The sequence below is a fragment of the Pseudophryne corroboree genome, chromosome 11, assembly GCF_028390025.1.
Source record: "Pseudophryne corroboree isolate aPseCor3 chromosome 11, aPseCor3.hap2, whole genome shotgun sequence".
NCBI classification, from domain to species: Eukaryota; Metazoa; Chordata; class Amphibia; order Anura; family Myobatrachidae; genus Pseudophryne; species Pseudophryne corroboree.
The window spans coordinates 107,391,877-107,410,263 of record NC_086454.1 but is presented as its reverse complement, the minus strand read 5'-3'; the positions used below and the strand labels follow the sequence as shown (position 1 = coordinate 107,410,263).

At 47.1% G+C, this 18,387-nt stretch overlaps 1 protein-coding gene across 1 annotated transcript in view; it reads left to right on the top strand.

The window, feature by feature from the left end:
- TH (tyrosine hydroxylase) overlaps positions 1-18,387 on the top strand; it is a 160,193-nt gene that overhangs the window by 67,495 nt on the left and 74,311 nt on the right. The window contains exon 8 of the mRNA XM_063946119.1: positions 5,669-5,804. Within this exon, the coding sequence (XP_063802189.1) occupies positions 5,669-5,804 (136 nt within the window). The remainder of the gene's footprint in view (positions 1-5,668; positions 5,805-18,387) is intronic.

Here is an 18,387-nt window from a genome sequence, read left to right as displayed (position 1 = left end):
TGTTAACCAATAATAATCGACCTAAGGTGTGTCGACCTAAGTGATGTCGACCTAGAGTCCGGAAACCGGTAAATTGCTAGTCTTAACATTATTTGAGTCATTACATGTCTATGAGAACAGTTCCCATACAGTAAGTAATACAAATAAATAAAAAACACCCACACCACCAAATAAAATGCTAAGAAGGACATGCAAAGTACAAGTAGTAAGGAAGGTAATACTCAACCATGTTTTTTTTTTTATTGCAGAGCAGTGGTTCTTATACAGTATGTGCATATCATGGTCAAACACGGGTCTGGGACTCCAGGTCGACAACAAAAAGGTCGACACATCTTAGGTCGACACCAATTGGTCGACGCGCCTTAGGTCGACATGGACAAAAGGTCGACATGGACAAAAGGTCGACCGGAACAAGGTCGACATGGAAAAAGGTTGACATGAGTTTTTTATGGGGGGTTATGTGTCGTTTTCTTCGTAGAGTGACCGGGAACCCCAATTAGTGCACCGCGTCCCCCCGCATGGTGCCTTCGCTCCGCTCCTCTTGGCACAGATTACCGTTCCAATCGTAGTCCACGTGGATCGTTAAGTATGAAAAGGTTCCAAAAAAGAAAAAAATTGTGAAAAACTCGTGTCGACCTTTTTCCATGTCGACCTTGTTCCTGTCGACCTTTTGTCCATGTCGACCTAAGGTGTGTCGACCAACTGGCATTGACCTAAGGTGTGTCGACCTTTTTGTTGTCGACCTGGAGTCCGGATACCGTCAAACACTGGCCCCCGTTTTCAGAATTCCGGGCCTGTCCATTGTAGATTACTGCCACCTACTGACAGCAGTTTATATTGCGATTCAACACTGGCAAAGACATCCAAATTAAGGGCCTACACAGTAATTCAGAGTTGATCGCAGCAGCAAATTTGTTAGCGGTTGGGCAAAACCATGGCCCTCATTCCGAGTTGTTCGCTCGCAAGCTGCTTTTAGCAGCTTTGCACACGCTAAGCCGCCGCCTACTGGGAGTGAATCTTAGCATAGTAAAATTGCGAACGAAAGATTCTCAAAATTGCGATTACACACCTCTTAGCAGTTTCTGAGTAGCTTCAACCTTACTCGGCATCTGCGATCAGTTCAGTGCTTGTCGTTCCTGGTTTGACGTCACAAACACACCCAGCATTCGCCCAGACACTCCTCCGTTTCTTCAGCCACTCCCGCGTTTTTCCCAGAAACGGTAGCGTTTTTTCGCACACACCCATAAAACGGCCTGTTTCTACCCAGAAACACCCACTTCCTGTCAATCACATTACGATCACCAGAACGAAGAAAAAACCGTGAGTAAAATTCCTAACTGCATAGCAAATTTACTTGGCGCAGTCGCTCCGTTGCGAAAAAAAAAAAACCGAGCGAACAACTCGGAATGACCCCCCATGTGCACTGCAGGGGGGCAGATATAACATGTACAGAGAGAGTTAGATTTGGGTGGGGTGTGGGCAGTGGCGTCAAGAGGGGGGTGCGGGGGGTGCGGCCCGCACCCAGGTGTCACCCTTCAATAGGGTGACACCAAAAAGAGCTGTACACCCGCCTGGCCTGACTACTTTTACCGCCGCGGCGTCGCCGGGTCTGTACTGCCGCAATCAATAGATGCCGGGTGCAGTATGTCACTCACCGTGACGTCATGCCGCTCTTAGCAACCAGCCGCTGGCTTCCTTAACTACCCACCCGGCATGCTCCCGGCAGCGACACGCCTTTCCCAGCAACCGCCCGCTGGTGTCCTTAGTTACGGTCCCAGCATGCATCTCGTCCAGCTGCGCAGAGTCACGTTCAGTGCGCCGGTTACGTCACAGTACCGGCGCCACCCACGGAGAGGCGGGAGAGACACACTGTTGGACTCACAGTCCTCTTATATATAAGGTATGTTCATCTTTTATCGCTTTTATTGCACCTGATGAAAAGGCCATTGGGCCTTAAACGTTGTTCTATTAAAAGCAACAGCTTATTTGAAAAAGTCCGGAGGAGTGCCGCCTGTTCCTTTCTCTAAGGGGACACACCTGCATTTGTCTATTATTCATTTGGGAAGGCACCCCGGCTATTACAATGGATATCCCAGAGTGCCCTTTCCAGTGACTGTATATATATATATATATATATATATATATATATATATATATATTATATATATATATTGTGTGAGTGTAATGTATATATATATATATATATATATATAATATATATATATATATATGTCATCACGCCGGCACCGCAGGGCAGGCCATTCGGGGGGGTAGACCGTAGATGTATTATTCTGGGAGGAAGAATGGGAGTCCAGTGTATGGTGCCCACGTGGGGTGCGCCCGGCTCCTGTCTTTGCAGCTAGCGGGTACCCGGGCCGGCTCTCATCCCTGCCTGCCACCGCCGGAGCACCGCCGGGCGCGCACGGGAGATGCGCCTGGATCTCGTCACTGCCGGTGAAGGAGCACCGCCGGGCGCTTGGTTCCTGTACCTGCCGCCGCTGGAGCTGGTAGGCTTTAAAATGAAATGACAGTCTGTCCAGTATGTTTCTCTCCAACCCTGTGTCCCCAGCCCACTCTGCATCCTCTCCCACCCGGCGTCCCAATCTCTCCCACTCTGCATCCTCTCCCACCCAGCGTCCAAACCTCTCCCACTCTGCATCCTCTCCCACCCAGCGTCCCAGTCCCCAGCATGTCCCCCTCCCACTCTACGTCCTCTCCCACCCAGATCCCAGTCCCCAGCATGTCCCCTCCCACTCTGCGTCCTCTCCCACCCAGCGTCCCAGTCCCCAGCATGTCCCCCTCCCACTCTGCGTCCTTTCCCACCCAGCGTCCCAGTCCCCAGCATGTCCCCCTCCCACTCTGCGTCCTCTCCCACCCAGCGTCCCAGTCCCCAGCATGTCCCCCTCCCACTCTGCGTCCTCTCCCACCCAGTGTCCCAGTCCCCAGCATGTCCCCTCCCACTCTGCGTCCTCTCCCACCCAGCGTCCCAGTCCCCAGCATGTCCCCCTCCCACTCTGCGTCCTTTCCCACCCAGCGTCCCAGTCCCCAGCATGTCCCCCTCCCACTCTGCGTCCTCTCCCACCCAGCGTCCCAGTCCCCAGCATGTCCCCCTCCCACTCTGCGTCCTCTCCCACCCAGTGTCCCAGTCCCCAGCATGTCCCCCTCCCACTCTGCGTCCTCTCCCACCCAGCGTCCCAGTCCCCAGCATGTCCCCCTCCCACTCTGCGTCCTCTCCCACCCAGCGTCCCAATCCCCAGCATGTCCCCCTCCCACTCTGCGTCCTCTCCCACCCAGCGTCTCAGTCCCCAGCATGTCCCCCTCCCACTCTGCGTCCTCTCCCACCCAGCCTCCCAGTCCCCAGCATGTCTCCCTCCCACTCTGCGTCCTCTCCCACCCAGCATGTCCCCCTCCCACTCTGCGTCCTCTGCCACCCAGCGTCCCAGTCCCCAGTATGTCCCTCTCCCACTCTGCGTCCTCTCCCACCCAGCATCTCCCCCTTCCTCTGTCCCTCTATCCATTATGTCCTGCTCCCACCCTGCATCCCCCTCTCACCCAATGCCCCCGTCCTCCTCAGTCCCTTCCTCCACCATGTGTCCTCCCTCTCACCCAGTGCCTCTTAAGGATACCCCCCTTCTGATTGGACACTACCCCTTTCAATTTTCCATATCCCCACTTCCTTCTTCGATCACCGTATGTGTGTGTGTTTACACATATATACATATATATATATATATATATATATATACATACACACACACGCACGCACGCGGAGGTCCATGGGGGGTGACACCATGAGTTACCACACCGGGTGACACCAACCCTAGTGACGCCTCTGGGTGTGGGCAAACTGAAATCTACCCTGCAGAGAAGCAAAATAACCCACCTACAGTAGATCTAACTCTCTCTGCAAATGTTATATTTGCCCCACCTGCAGTGCACATGGTTTTGCCCAACTGTTAACAAATTTGCTGCTGCGATCAACTCTGAATTACCCCCTGAAACTGTTACATAAATTCAGTGTTCGGGCATTTATTTACTGTATAGCTAAAATCAGATTGAGAACTGTAGTTCCTATATCAATGCGCATGAAAATCAATGTTTTATACAACTGTGGTATGCTTGTGATATGGAAACTACTCGGATCACCTTTATCATTAGTTTTTATCTGCAGCTTTGTACAGACAGGGAGAATACTTATTCTTCAGAACTCTTACTACACTGCTGGTTGGCTACTTAGACTATTGGGTTTGACCCCTAGTCTAGAGGAAGGGGTGGTCTTCAGTTTGCCGGCGGTCGGGCTCTCGACGACCAGCATACCGGCGCCGGAATCCTGACCGCCGGCATACCGACACCGTATCTCCCTCTTGGGGGTTCACGGCCCCCCTGGAGAGAGAATAGATAGCGTGGCGCGCGTGCCACTGTGCACGCAGCATGGCGAGTGCAGCGAGCCTGCAAGGGGCTCATTTGCGCTCGCCCAGCTGTCGGTATGCACGCGGTCGGGATTCCGGCACTGGTATGCTGGCCGCCGGGAGCCCGGTCGCCAGCATAAAATACTACACCCTACAACAACCTGTGCAAAGCTTTTTACACCACCCCCTTGTATTCATGTTCATAAATATCCATAACTGAATGAAAGCTAAATAGTTGGCACAAAACAATTATGCCAATTACTCCATGAATTAAAAAAGTATAAAACAAATGCAGCTTTTCAATAATAACTGCACTTGGCCCAGTAAGGATTTTTGTAATTGTTATAAACTTTGTTTTGGAATTTGAACAATGTTTCAATATCAGTAAGAAACAGTTTTATGTGTTCAAAAGAGTTTGGAAACAGATTATGAAAATCTGGTATAATGTAATTGTAACTGCTCTATGAAAATCTGGTATAATGTAATTGTAACTGCTCTAATATTGGCCCTCATTCCGAGTTGTTCGCTCGCAAGCTGCTTTTAGCAGATTTACTCACGCTAAGCCGCCGCCTACTGGGAGTGAATCTTAGCTTCTTAAAATTGCGAACGACGTATTCGCAATATTGCGATTACACCTCTCTTAGCAGTTTCTGAGTAGCTCCAGACTTACTCGGCATCTGCGATCAGTTCAGTGCTTGTCGTTCCTGGTTTGAAGTCACAAACACACCCAGCGTTCGCCCAGACACTCCTCCGTTTCTCCAGCCACTCCCGCGTTTTTCCCAGAAACGGTAGCGTTTTTCCGCACACACCCATAAAACGGCCAGTTTCCGCCCAGTAACACCCACTTCCTGTCAATCACACTACGATCACCAGAACGATGAAAAAGCCGTGAGTAAAATTCCTAACTGCATAGCAAATTTACTTGGCGCAGTCGCACTGCGGACATTGCGCATGCGCACTAAGCGGAAAATCGCTGCGATGCGAAAAAATTTACCGAGCGAACAACTCGGAATGACCACCATTGTTTGCTCATTGTATGTAGCCATTATTTAGAAGCAAGTTTAGATGAATGTTATCCTTGGTCACATATACATTTGTATAAAACTATAGTTCCTAAACACATGCGCAGGATGAAAACCATATGTTTAATCCTGTTAGTATTTACCATATTAGACAACACTGATATGGAGGCGGTTATCCTTTAGTACTGTTTCTTTAATTAGTTCGCCATGAAATAAACTTTCTTTGTGTTATCACAGAAAGGACTGGGTTTCAGCTGCGCCCTGTGGCTGGGCTACTATCTGCTCGGGATTTCCTCTCCAGTTTGGCTTTTCGTGTTTTCCAGTGCACCCAGTATATTCGACATGCATCTTCACCGATGCACTCGCCGGAGCCGTAAGTAGCAAAGCAAAATATGCAACATGTTTACTGCCACTTATGTTGCCCATGAAAACTGAATTACAACAAGTGTGATGCCCAAAAGGAATCTAATGATAATCAATGGTATAATTACCAGGCACTTGACTCATAAATGCAGTTAGGAAGGTGACTGTTATTAGACCTTTTCTGTAGCCATCATTCAGAAACACTAACAGGCCTCAATGTTGCTGGATGTGTTTATTTTATTATTATTATTTATTATTATTACCAGTTATTTATATAGCGCACACATATTCCGCTGCGCTTTACAGAGAATATTTGCTCATTCACATCAGTCCCTGCCCCAGTGGAGCTTACAATCTATATTCCCTACCACATGTACACGTAGACACATTCACGCCTAGGGTAATTTTTTGTTGGGCGCCAATTAACCTACCAGTATATTTTTGGATTGTGGGAGGAAACCGGAGTACCCGGAGGAAACCCACGCAAGTACGCGGAGAATATACAAACTCCACACAGTTGGGGCCATGGTGGGAATCGAACCCATGACCTCAGTGGTGTGAGGCAGTAATGCTAACCATTACACCATCCGTACTGCCCAGTCGGTCAAAGCGCCAAATCTGTGTTGCCAGGTTGCCCGATGCTCAGGCCAGTGGCAAAATGAAATTAGTCTGTCTGGGAGAGAATCCTCCAGGCTGTCTCTGTCAGAAAAAGGTCCTGTGGCCTTACAGACAAAAAAGTAGCCCTTAAAAAAATGTTCCTTGGACACATAGATTATGCCAGGTACAAATCTGTCCAGCATATGTCAGGAGTACTGTACATTAGCTATACTTATCCGGACTCATTTGTGCATTCCGAATGTTCTGCCCCACTTGTAATCCATAAACACTTTATCTCCATCACTATTCCTGACATGTATTTGTACCACTAGTATCTCGCATCAAACCCATTTATAAATTAGACAAGAAAAATAAGAGAGTGGTCCACAAGCACTGTTGAACTAAGTCCCAGTAGAAAGGTTTTCCACGCTTTCTCCTGGATTCCCTATGAATTCAATCGCACCAAAGGAGTGGGAAAAAATTGATCAGGTACCAGATCGTAATCAGTTTCTCATCACTAGTCAATACCACAAACCTTGGACTCACCTAAAATCAGTGAGATGCGTTCCTCAAAAGGTATCTTTGGTTTTCACACATTCAACACATCAGAGCATAAATCTTTCCCATAAAAAGGACACTCACCAAGAGAATAGTCCCTATGTTCATCAAAAGGTTTCTTCAATATAGTGTTTCCAGAAAAGTATAGTTCCAGGGGCATCGGCTCCAAATAATCATCAAGCAGAATATTCTCCTCAACGATATTTATTCATACAGTTCAGACAAAAATGTATACAAAAATCCATTTATAAAAACAGGTAAAAACATAAAAAGTTCTTGTATAGGTTGATCTGTTCCACTCTACTCCCCAAGGAAACAAAAAACATATTCCTCTCACCAACAGATCCCGGGAAACATGGGAGATAGAAAATTTTTAGGTTTAAAGATTATATTCCCTAAGGGTCAGCAGAAGTGGATATCCCCAACAATATTACTTATACTACCAACGCATTTTGGAAATATCTTCCTTCCTCACCCTGAGGTTAGGGTTAGGCACCACCTAGGGGTGGTTGTTAGGTTTAGGCACTAACGGGGAGGGTTAGGCTGTCAGGAAGGGGGGTTAGGTTTAGAGGCACTACCAGGGGAGGTTAGGGTTAGGCTGTGGGAAGAGAGGGTTAAGGGGTAGGGGAGGGTATCCGGTCTTTAGGTTGACAATACTTAAGTTGACACTCCTTAGGTCGACCACTATTGGTTGACATGCATTAGATCGACATGGTCATTAGGTCGACATGGTCACTGGGTCGACATGGCAAATGCCAACACATGAAAAGGTCGACATGAGTTTTTCACATTTTTCTCTTATGTCCTAGAGGATCCTGGGAATCCATTTAGTACCATGGGGTATAGACGGGTCCACTAGGAGCCTTGGGCACTTTAAGAATTTGATAGTATGCGCTGGCTCCTCCCTCTGTGCCCCTCCTACCAGACTCAGTTTAGAAAATTTGCCCAGAGGAGCCGGTCATGTTGCTGGAAGCGCCAGAAGAGTTTTCTGCATTTATTTTCTCTGTTTGTTATTTTCAGGCAGGACTGGATGGCACCACCCTGCCTGCTTCATGGGATTTAGGGAAGGGAGGGGACGGCCCAACCTCTTGAAGGGTTAATGGTCCCGTTCCCCACTGACAGGATACTAAGCTCCTGAGGGAACTATTTGCAAGCCCCACCACGCCGAGCGTACATTCCCGCAGCACGCCGTCACCCCTAACAGTACCAGAGGATAGAAGAGTGGTGGATCTAAGCTGGCGTCCCAGTTAGTGAGTCGCCGGACATTATGGTGGCATGAGGGTACAGAGACACACGGCTTCTGAGGGAGCGAGCTGAGTCTAAGTACACTACGGGTGTACACAGTACCCAGACTGGCATTACAGACTTAAAAGGCGGCCTACTCCATTTTAAGCACTAAAATCACCTCAGCCAGTGTAAAAAAGCGGAAAGACCACGCGCCATTGAAGGGGCGGGGCTTCACTATGAGTGGATCCAGCAGATCACCAGCGCCATTTTCCCTCTGCAGTGGACACAGACGCTGACTGACAGGGACGCGCAGCTCCTCCAGAGAGACTCCAGATTACCTCAGCGGTAACAGGGGGTCATAGCAGGAGGTAAGCGATAACTAGTGTACTAAGTCCCCACTCTGGGTACTTAGTTTGTGACCCGGCTAAACTTGGCATTAGCAGTTAGGGCGCTGTGTGCTGGCTCCAGACTATCTCTGTGTCTCTATTGAAGGGCTCTTTGTGGGTTAATTGTGCATTTAACCTTTTCCTGTGTGTGTGCTGTCACTGTCACAGTATGTCAGACAAAGAGTATGTTTCATGTAAGGGGGTTCACTGCAGTGTACTCAGTGCAGTGCACCCTCCCAGACTAGTGGGGCAGAACCAGCTTGGCTGGATTCCATTAGTGGAAAGATCTCCAATATTTCTAATAAATTGTCCCGCAATGAGAAAAAGACACAATACTTAAGACATTCGATGACTGAGTTTATGAACAGAGACTCAGTACCCAAACCAGCGTCCCAGTCCCCTACCATTTTTCCGCAAAAACGTCCTTTGGCCCATATCCTGCAGTCTGACTCTGATGATGAGGGGTCAAAAATGGTGGAGGGGCAGTGGACGCAGAAGTGGGGGAGGCTACTCTGTCACAGGGTATAGAGGCTCTCATAGAAACTACCTGAGAGGTTCTGCATATCCCTGATAAAGTAACAGAGGAGACTGAGGAATCTTATTTTAATGTAAAAAAATAAATCCTCAGCCACTTTTCCTGTGTCAAAGGAACTAAATAGCCGATTTGAAGAACCGTGGGTTAATCCTGATAGGAAATTTAAAATCCCTGGCTACGCCAGTGGACTCCAGGAAAGGCGTGGAAGGCCTACCCTTTACTGGAGACGCCTTATTTGGAGATGAACTAGACAAATTGATCTCCAAAGCTACTACGGGTAAGTCCACTTATCTTCCTTCTGCAGCTCCCCCAGCCAGGAAAGCCTACTCAGGACCTACTCTACAGTCCTTTCGGACTGCCAAGTTTAAGGGCAAAACCAGAGGTTCTTCTACAGCAAGCAAAGGCACTAGAGGTAAACCACGAAACCCAGCAACTGCAGGTTCACACAAACAGAGCTCAAGTTCTGCTTCCTCAAAGCCTTCAGCATGACGATGGACCGCGATGCCTGGAAAACTGGTAGGTGGGAGCCCGACTGAAATATTTCAGTCACATCTGGACAACATCATGCCAGGATCCCTGGGTCATAGAGCTTATTTCCCAGGGCTACAGACTGGAGTTTCAGGATCTCCCATCTCACAGATTCTTCAAATCAGGCTTACCAGTTTCACAGGAAGCAAGTATAACCTTACAGGACGCCATTCAAAACTGGTACAGACTCAGATCATTGTTCCAGTTCCACCTCATCTGCAAAACAAGGGATATTATTCCAACCTGTTTGTAGTACCGAAACCAGATGGTTCGGTAAGACCGATTTTGAACCTCAAGTCATTGAACCCGTACTTATGAGTGTTCAAATTCAAGATGGAGTCTTTGAGAGCGGTGAACTCAGGTGTGGAGGAGGGGGAATTCCTAGTGTCTCTGGATATCAAGGACAGGCCCACCATCAGGGGGTGCTGCGGGCACAATAGTCCCGGACCCGGCCTCTCTAACAGAGAGGAGAGGGCCCGGACCACTCATGCCGCCGCCTGCAGTCCGCCCGCCGCTCTGCCCCATTTTTGTGCCCGAGATCTGACTGTCACAGGAGGGGGAGAGGACGCTGGAAGCATCAATTGTAAGCGTCCCTCCCAAAATGTCCGCCGCCTCATAAGAGACAGTTATTAAAGATACTAGAGGCTAATCTAATATCTTTAATAACTGTCTCCTTTGAGGCGGCGGCCATTTTGGGAGGGTCGTTTTCAATTGAATCTTGCAGCATCCTCTCCCCCCTCCTGTGACAATGTCAGAACTCGGGCATGAAAAGGGGGTGGAGCTACCAGAAATGAGGGGGCGTGGCTACAAGGGACCAGACTGGCTGCTATGACAAGGAGTGTGAGGAAGAGAGAAGGTGGGTATGGATGGGTGTGTGTATGTGTGTGTGTGTGTGTATGTGTGTTAATATGGGGCATTAATATGGTGCAAGGGGCATTAATATAGTGTTGCTCCATATGTGCACAGGATTTTTTTTTAAAATACATATCTATTTTTTTTAAAACTTTTATATATAATTTAAGGGGGGGGGAGGGACCTGCCTATTTTGTCAGTCCCGGGCCCCACAATTTCTGATGGCAGCCCTGATCAAGGATGCGTACCTTCACATTCCGATCTGGCCACCTCATCAAGCTTATCTACGGTTTGCACTGCAGGACTGACACTACCGGTTCCAGGCCCTACCATTTGGTCTCTCCACAGCGCCGAGAGTGTTCACCAAGGTGATGGCAGAGACAGGGCTGGATCTAGACCTTGCGGCGCGCCGGTCCAAAAAATAAGGGCGTGGCTTCATGGATTAGGGGCGTGGTCCGTTATGCCCCCTGTAGCTGTGCCCACAGTAGTATTGCCCCCAGTAGTATTGCCCCCAGTACTGTGCCCCCTTTAGAGTAGAAAATAAAAAATAAATTAATACTTACAATCCCCGTTCCTGCTTCCCGACCGCTACTGCCCTCCATCTCCAGCCACCTGCGCCGCTCCTCGGATCTATGGGAGAGACGTCATGATGTCTCTCCCATAGCACCACATAGACACAGTGTAGTGCGGTGCGCAATGACTTCATCGCGCATCACACAGCTCCCGGCATCTAAACAGCACCGGGCAGCACCAGTAGCGGATCTTGCCACGGCGGCTGCGCCCTCCGTAAGGCGGGCCCTGGGCAAAAATCCTGCTTGCCCGTAGCAAGATCCGCTACTGGGCAGAGATGATGTTTGTACTCCGCAAACAGGGAGTGAACATAATTCCATACCTGGACGATCTTCTGATAAATACGCCATCCAGGGAACGGTTGATGGACAGTATTCACCTCTAAACAAGACTACTCCTGGATCACGGGTGGATTCTGAACTTACCAAATCTCACCTGGAACCGACGCAGAGGCTTTCCTTCCTGGGAATGATACTGGACACGGAATCTCAGAGAGTGTTCCTTCCCTTGGAGAAGGCTATGGAAATCCAATCGATGGTTCGGGCTGTCCTGAAGCCAACCCGGATCTCGGTGCATCTGTGCATTCGCCTTCTGGGGAAAATGGTGGCCTATTACGAGGCACTTCAGTACGGAAGGTTTCATGCGAGGCCCTTGAAGCTGGATCTGTTGGACAAATGGTCCGGATCACATCACATGCACCAGAGGATCTGTCTGTCGCCAAAAGGCCAGAAACTGCACCATCTACCAGATGGTGTACGTGTTTCCTCCACTTCCTCTGATCCCAAGAATTCTCAAAAGAATAAGAAGGGAAAAGGTTCAAGTAATACCCATTGCTTCAGACTGGCCAAGAAGGGCTTGGTACGCCGACCTTCTGGAAATGCTCCTCGAAGATCCGTGGCCTCTGCCTCTTCGCGAGGATCTTCTACAACAGGGCCCATTCGTCTATCAAGACTTACAGCAGCTATGTTTAACGGCATGGAGGTTGAACGGCTGATCCTAGCCAGGAGAGGGATTCCTGACAAGGTCATCCCGACTATGATCCAAGCCAGGAAAGGGGTAACGCCTAAACATTACCACGTATATGGAAGAAGTATGTATCTTGGTGTGAGAGCAGACAATATTCCGCGGTGGAATTTTATCTGGGACATCTCCTGCTTTTTCTGCAGTCAGGAGTGAATGTAGGCCTACGTCTAGGTTCCATTAAAGTCCAGATTTCGGCTTTGTCTATTTTCTTTCAGAAATAATCGGCTTCTCTCCCTGAGGTCCAGACATTCTTGAAAGGTGTTCTGCACATCCAGCCTCCCTTTGTGCCTCCCATGGCACCTTGGGATCTCAATTTGGTGTTGAAGTTCCTCCAATCGGACTGGTTTGAACCATTACAGGAGGTAGACGTAAAGTACCTTATGTGGAAGACCGTCACACTGCTGGCCTTGGCCTCAGCAAGACGCGTTGTCTCACAAGAGTCCCTACTTAATTTTCCATGAGGACAGAGCTGAACTCAGAACTCGTCAGCAATTTCTTCCTAAGGTGGTGTCCGTTTTTCACATCAACCAACCTATTGCGGTTCTGGCACCTATGCTACTTGGATGTTGTGAGGGCTTTGAAAGTGTATGTAAAGAGAACGGCTCATCACAGAAAATCTGACTCGCTGTTCATTCTAAAATTGGGTGTCCTGCTTCAAAGCAGTCTATTGCACGCTGGATCAAGCTCACTATCCAGCATGCTTATTCCATGGCAGGATTGCCGGTTCCAAAATCTATACAGGCCCACTCTACTAGGTCGGTGGGTTCTTCTTGGGCGGCTGCCCGGGGTGTCTCCACTTTACAGCTCTGCCGAGCAGCTACTTGGTCAGGTTCGAACACGTTTGCAAAGTTCTACAAATTCGATACTTTGGCCTCTGAGGATCTTCAGTTTGGTCAATCAGTTCTGCAGGAACCTCAGCACTCACCCACCCTGTTTGGGAGCTTTGGTACATCCCCATGGTACTAAATGGATTCCCAGTATCCTCTAGGACGTAAGAGAAAATAGGATTTGAATTACCTACCGGTAAATCCTTTTCTCGTAGTCCGTAGAGGATACTGGGTGCCCGCCCGGTGCTTCGCTCTTCCTGCACTGTTACTTGGTTAAGTATTCTGGTTTGTTCAGCTGTTGCTGTTCATGTTTCAAGTTTGGTTAGCATGGCTTTCCTATTGTTCTGTGTGCTGGTTCGTAATCTCACCACTTTTCTTATCTGTCCTTCTCTCAAAGTATGTCTGTCTCCTCGGGCACCGTTTCCTAGACTGAGTCTGGTAGGAGGGGCATAGAGGGAGGAGCCAGCGCACACTATCAAATTCTTAAAGTGCCCATGGCTCCTAGTGGACCCGTCTATATCCCATGTTACTAATTGGATTCCCAGTATCATCTACGGACTACGAGAAAAGGGTTTACCGGTAGGTAATTAAAATCCTATTTTTTAATTTTTTTTACTTTTTCATACTTTATGATCCTTGTGGACTACGATTGAAAATAGTAACCTGCCCGAAGCATGGTGAGCAAAGTGAGCCATGTGAGGGGACACCGGCCCTCATTCCGAGTTGTTCGCTCGCTAGCTGTTTTTAGCAGCATTGCAAACGCTAGGCCGCCGCCCTCTGGGAGTGTATCTTAGCATAGCAGAATAGCGAACGAAAGATTAGCAGAATTGCTACTAAATATTTTCTTGCAGTTTCTGAGTAGCTCCAGACCTACTCCTAGATTGCGATCAGCTCGGTCCGTTTAGTTCCTGGTTTGACGTCACAAACACGCCCTGCGTTCGGCCAGCCACTCCCCTGTTTCTCCAGACACTTCCGCATTTTCCCCTGACACGCCTGCATTTTTTAGCACACTCCCGGAAAACGCTCAGTTACCACCCAGAAATGCCCCTTTCCTGTCAATCACTCACCGATCTGCAGTGCGACTGAAAATCGCCGCACGATCAACAGCAAAACTGCTACGTTTTTAGTTAAATAACTAAGCGCATGCGTGCTGCGTACCATGCGCATGCGCATTTAGCAACAATTTGCAGCATAGCGAAAATCAGCAAAGAGCGAACAACTCGGAATTACCACCACGGTGCACTAAGTTGGGTTCCTGATCACTTTATGAAGAAAACAACAATTTTTCTTTTTAAAACTCATGTCAACCTTTTTCCATGTCGATCTTATCCATGTTGACCTAATGACCTTGTCGACCTATTTCATGTGTCAACCTAGTCATTATCAACCAATAGTGGTTGACCTAATGACTGTCCACCTAGTTACTGTCGACCCAACGAACCACACCCTAGAGGAGAGAGGATATCATACTTACCTCGCTTCTGTCGGGGATTTTAAAGATCTGGATGCCGGCATCGGTATTGTGACTGCCGGCATTCCATCTGCTGGTCACAGATACCAAACCTGTTCTCTTTTGTTTATATTTGGAAAGCCATTACAACTTTTGGCTTACTACAATATGGAATTTCCCTTTGTTTAATCCCGAGTAAGTAAAATCTTTTTGGGAATGCCCACACAAGAATAATGAACAAAGACATCTTTACATGTATGAAAATTTCATGATTCATGTAAACATACAGTACATGTAAGCATTTTTCTGTTTTGAGATCACGCGGTGTATGTGGGGCCTATAAGGTTACTTATACAATACGAAGTTTTGAGGTTTCCGGTTGCACCTTAAAGATATCTTTATGTGTTTCTACAACCGCATGTTAGTGTAAGCATTCAAGTGAGCATAATTCTCTGTATCTGGCAAACACTACAAGGTGGATCCTGTGTTATATACTTGATAAAGCTAAATATTTATCTTACTTAAAACCCTTTAAGAGGTCTAAGAACACTGTACGCTATTAACGTATGGAATACCGTAAGGGTACGCACGTTGCGTAACAATCGCTTAGCCGTAGTCGAGACGCTCAAGCGTCACGTTCGCTCACGGCCAAGAGATCACAGGCAGGCACACTATTGGCTGCCGACTAACGTAATGATTCGCTATAGCGTAGCGGACGCTCGGGACCACGAGGAGATCACCAGCGGCGCAGACGCTCACAATGTTAAACCTTTATAACTATACCATAAAACAGTGTATTATGCAGTAAATCCTTGCGTAGTGATAAGATGAGAATGCAACACTGTGTAAGCGGGCTTACACTAAAGCTGTTTGAGCGATAGAGACGCTCCTATTACCCACTGCAATATAATGAACACACAATACCGGTCTAAGGGTCTAACGCCTTTTAAGGAAATGAATGAACGTTCAAAAAGAATAATACAATACAAGTCATACACTACCAATATAACATAGACTACCTAACCAGATAACTACACATGAAATACAATATTAGTACAATAACTATATAAGAGAAACGAGAGAGAAAGAGAAGAGAGAGAGAGAGAGATATGGCTCACAATAACAAGAAAGACAATATGATTGCGGAGAAAACTTACGCACAAAGGAAACAATCGCATGCGCCTCTGGATATCCAGCTCCCGATTATCAGCAATGAGAACCGTTGAAGAGAATAGAGCTGGATACGATCGGCTTGTCTATTTATGCCCCACACACAATACAATTCAATGGTCCCTACAATCTCATTGTTCATTGGACACAGGAATTCGTCTTCGCATTATAACAAAAGGTCATAGGTTGATTCATACAGGTGGGCTGTGTCTACTTCCAACTGCTCAGGTGGGTGGGAAACTAGGTTTCCCGCCGCATGGATAAGTAAGTGCAAATAATAGTAAATGGACATAAACTTCTTATGTCCATAACTATTCGCACGAGCGATTAATCCGCTTCAAACCAACACCGGAATATTGCTAATTAAATACTCTTCCGATGGATACTAAACACCACTGTATGACCCATGTCTGACCCTTCGTATCAAACAAAGAGGGATCTCTCTGTCCATGAACATGCTACATTAACTAAACTTTCAGATTCTATCAAAGGGACCATAATCTACAAAATACATTATATGGTTAAAATATGTTATGAACGAGTCGCCCGCTAGACGCACATAAACTTTACCGTAAATGCGCACACCGTGCGCCCGCGGGTGCCCGCAACGGCGAGTATGCGCACACACGGCAGGGCCCATGAACGTGCAACAGGCACTCGCATGAGGTGCAAATATGGCAGTGTGTAGCGTGATATTTTTCTGACTTTGACAGTCCACCCTTTGGCAGTCAACAATAACTGCCACTTTCTAAAATATTTCAAAAAGAGAAAAATATATGTCAAGTGTAAATATTTCTATGGTTGGGTAGGGGAGGAGAGGAGAAGGTAGGAAAAGGGTATGACCTAGTGAGATAGCAGAAGCATGTGTGTATGAATCCATGTTTGGGGGGTCATGTATCATCGTGCCGTACGTGTTTTAAATCAAGCTTCGAGGTATTGCGAAGTATACATTTGAATTCCTTCTTATCCCGTGGTACGGGTCTGTGGATGGGCTGTCAAACTTTACCGAGCTCTCTTCGGCTTTTGGTTGCAACAAAATGGGGAAGCACATTTTAGTTGATGATACATGAATGGGGGAATATGTGATTGCTGATATCTGTGCCGGTATTCCCTATCACCTATGTGTGTGCTTTACCTGAGGGTTGTAGAAATGAAGATAAAGAACAATTATGGTAAATGCAGTGGTATTCTATGTCAGGTTAATGAACATTTGTCGGTTGAAGTCTTGTTCGGTGTCTGTTGAATGCAGTCTTCTTTGGGCTTTTTCCCACAAGTGTGGGCAAAAGCTTTGTCAATGTCCATAGACTTACAAAAGTGTTGGGCTAGCGTAATTTAAAATTTCTAGGGAAACTGGGGGTCTATGGCATAGTTCATCAAATATCTGTGTATAAGGTTGTCAAAACTTCTTATTTAATCCATCAGTTGTCTGTATACAGGATTATCAAATTCCTTGTCCAAGTGGGTCTTTTTACCTTGGAGGAAACGGAAAAACAGGTGAAAGAAACGGACCGTATAATCGCATTTTCATCACATCATTGTTTCTACCGTTGGGTCATAAATCAAATCCATTGGAATTACAATTTCCTCACTCCTTAGACTCATTACCCTGGTACTACGTTTGCACTTCATTAAAGCCTGACCGCATCTAAATATCAAGCCAATTGATATGACAACACCTAAGATACATAGGAGAAACTTCCCTACATCCATTATGACTCCTTGAGCCCATTCTCCTAAACCAGAGAACCAATTTCGCGGGTTCAACCATGACACCCAACCGGTCAGCTCATTACCCACAGCAGCAAGGGTGAGATTATGTTTCCTGCGAAATTCCCATTTTAATTGGAGAATGTCGTCCATCTTTTGGTCTATGACCTCGACCGGATCCTCGGTGCTATTCGTAATATAAGTGCAGCATTTTACGCCGTACTGCGTTGCCAGTGTGACACAATATCCGCCTGTTACTGCTGTGAGGTAATTGAGAATCATCCTATGCTGAACCAGTTCTGTTTTATAAGCTTGAAGCTCCCTTCCAGTATACCTAAAAGTGTCGTCATACATTTCAGTGATATTGTCTAATAAATTTGCAAGCGCTGATATGTATTTATAATTCAACACTCCTCTGGCGGTGCGAGTGATGTCTAACGCGAGTAGAACCTGAATCCCGGTGGATTCATGGATCATGTCAGAGGCCGGATGCTCTGTTCTTTCTATCAGGTGCCGTTTAACTACGTGCTCGTAATGAGTATGAGTATAAGGAGCTTGGGCAACACGGTGTATATCTTTCATTTTGGCATGTGATACAGTCATTACCTCAGGCAGTACTTTTCCAATATAACACAATCCTTCAGAGTTTGGGGCAAGCCACTTATACGCCTTCCTCCCGCATATGAAATATGCATCATCGGGGAGAACATATGGGACGGAGTAGGACATAACCATATTACACATCTTCCATGTGAAATCTCCTAACCCTAATTCTCCCATCTGTCTAGTACACGTATCAGTTTGTACGATATGTGCACAGTATCCTGGTGATACCTCTCCAACTCTCGTAATCCTACTTCCTAGGGTATACCTATATTGGAAATATTTTTCTCTACTGACTATGTGGCGTATAAGCTCTGTATCTGTCGGCATTCTATCTGCTCTATATGAAAAGGTCATGGTTTGGTTACTCCATGACACTTCCCAATTTCCCGGCTTTCGGGGATTGGAAATGTTAAAACATATTAGGGATCTATCCACATGATATTGGTGGAGCTTCAAACTAGGAGGACTGGAGATATTAAACCTCCTGTCCACCGGTCTCCCACCCTTTAGCTCAAGTACCTCCCCTACCGTTAAAGGAAATGGTACTAGTCCTGATT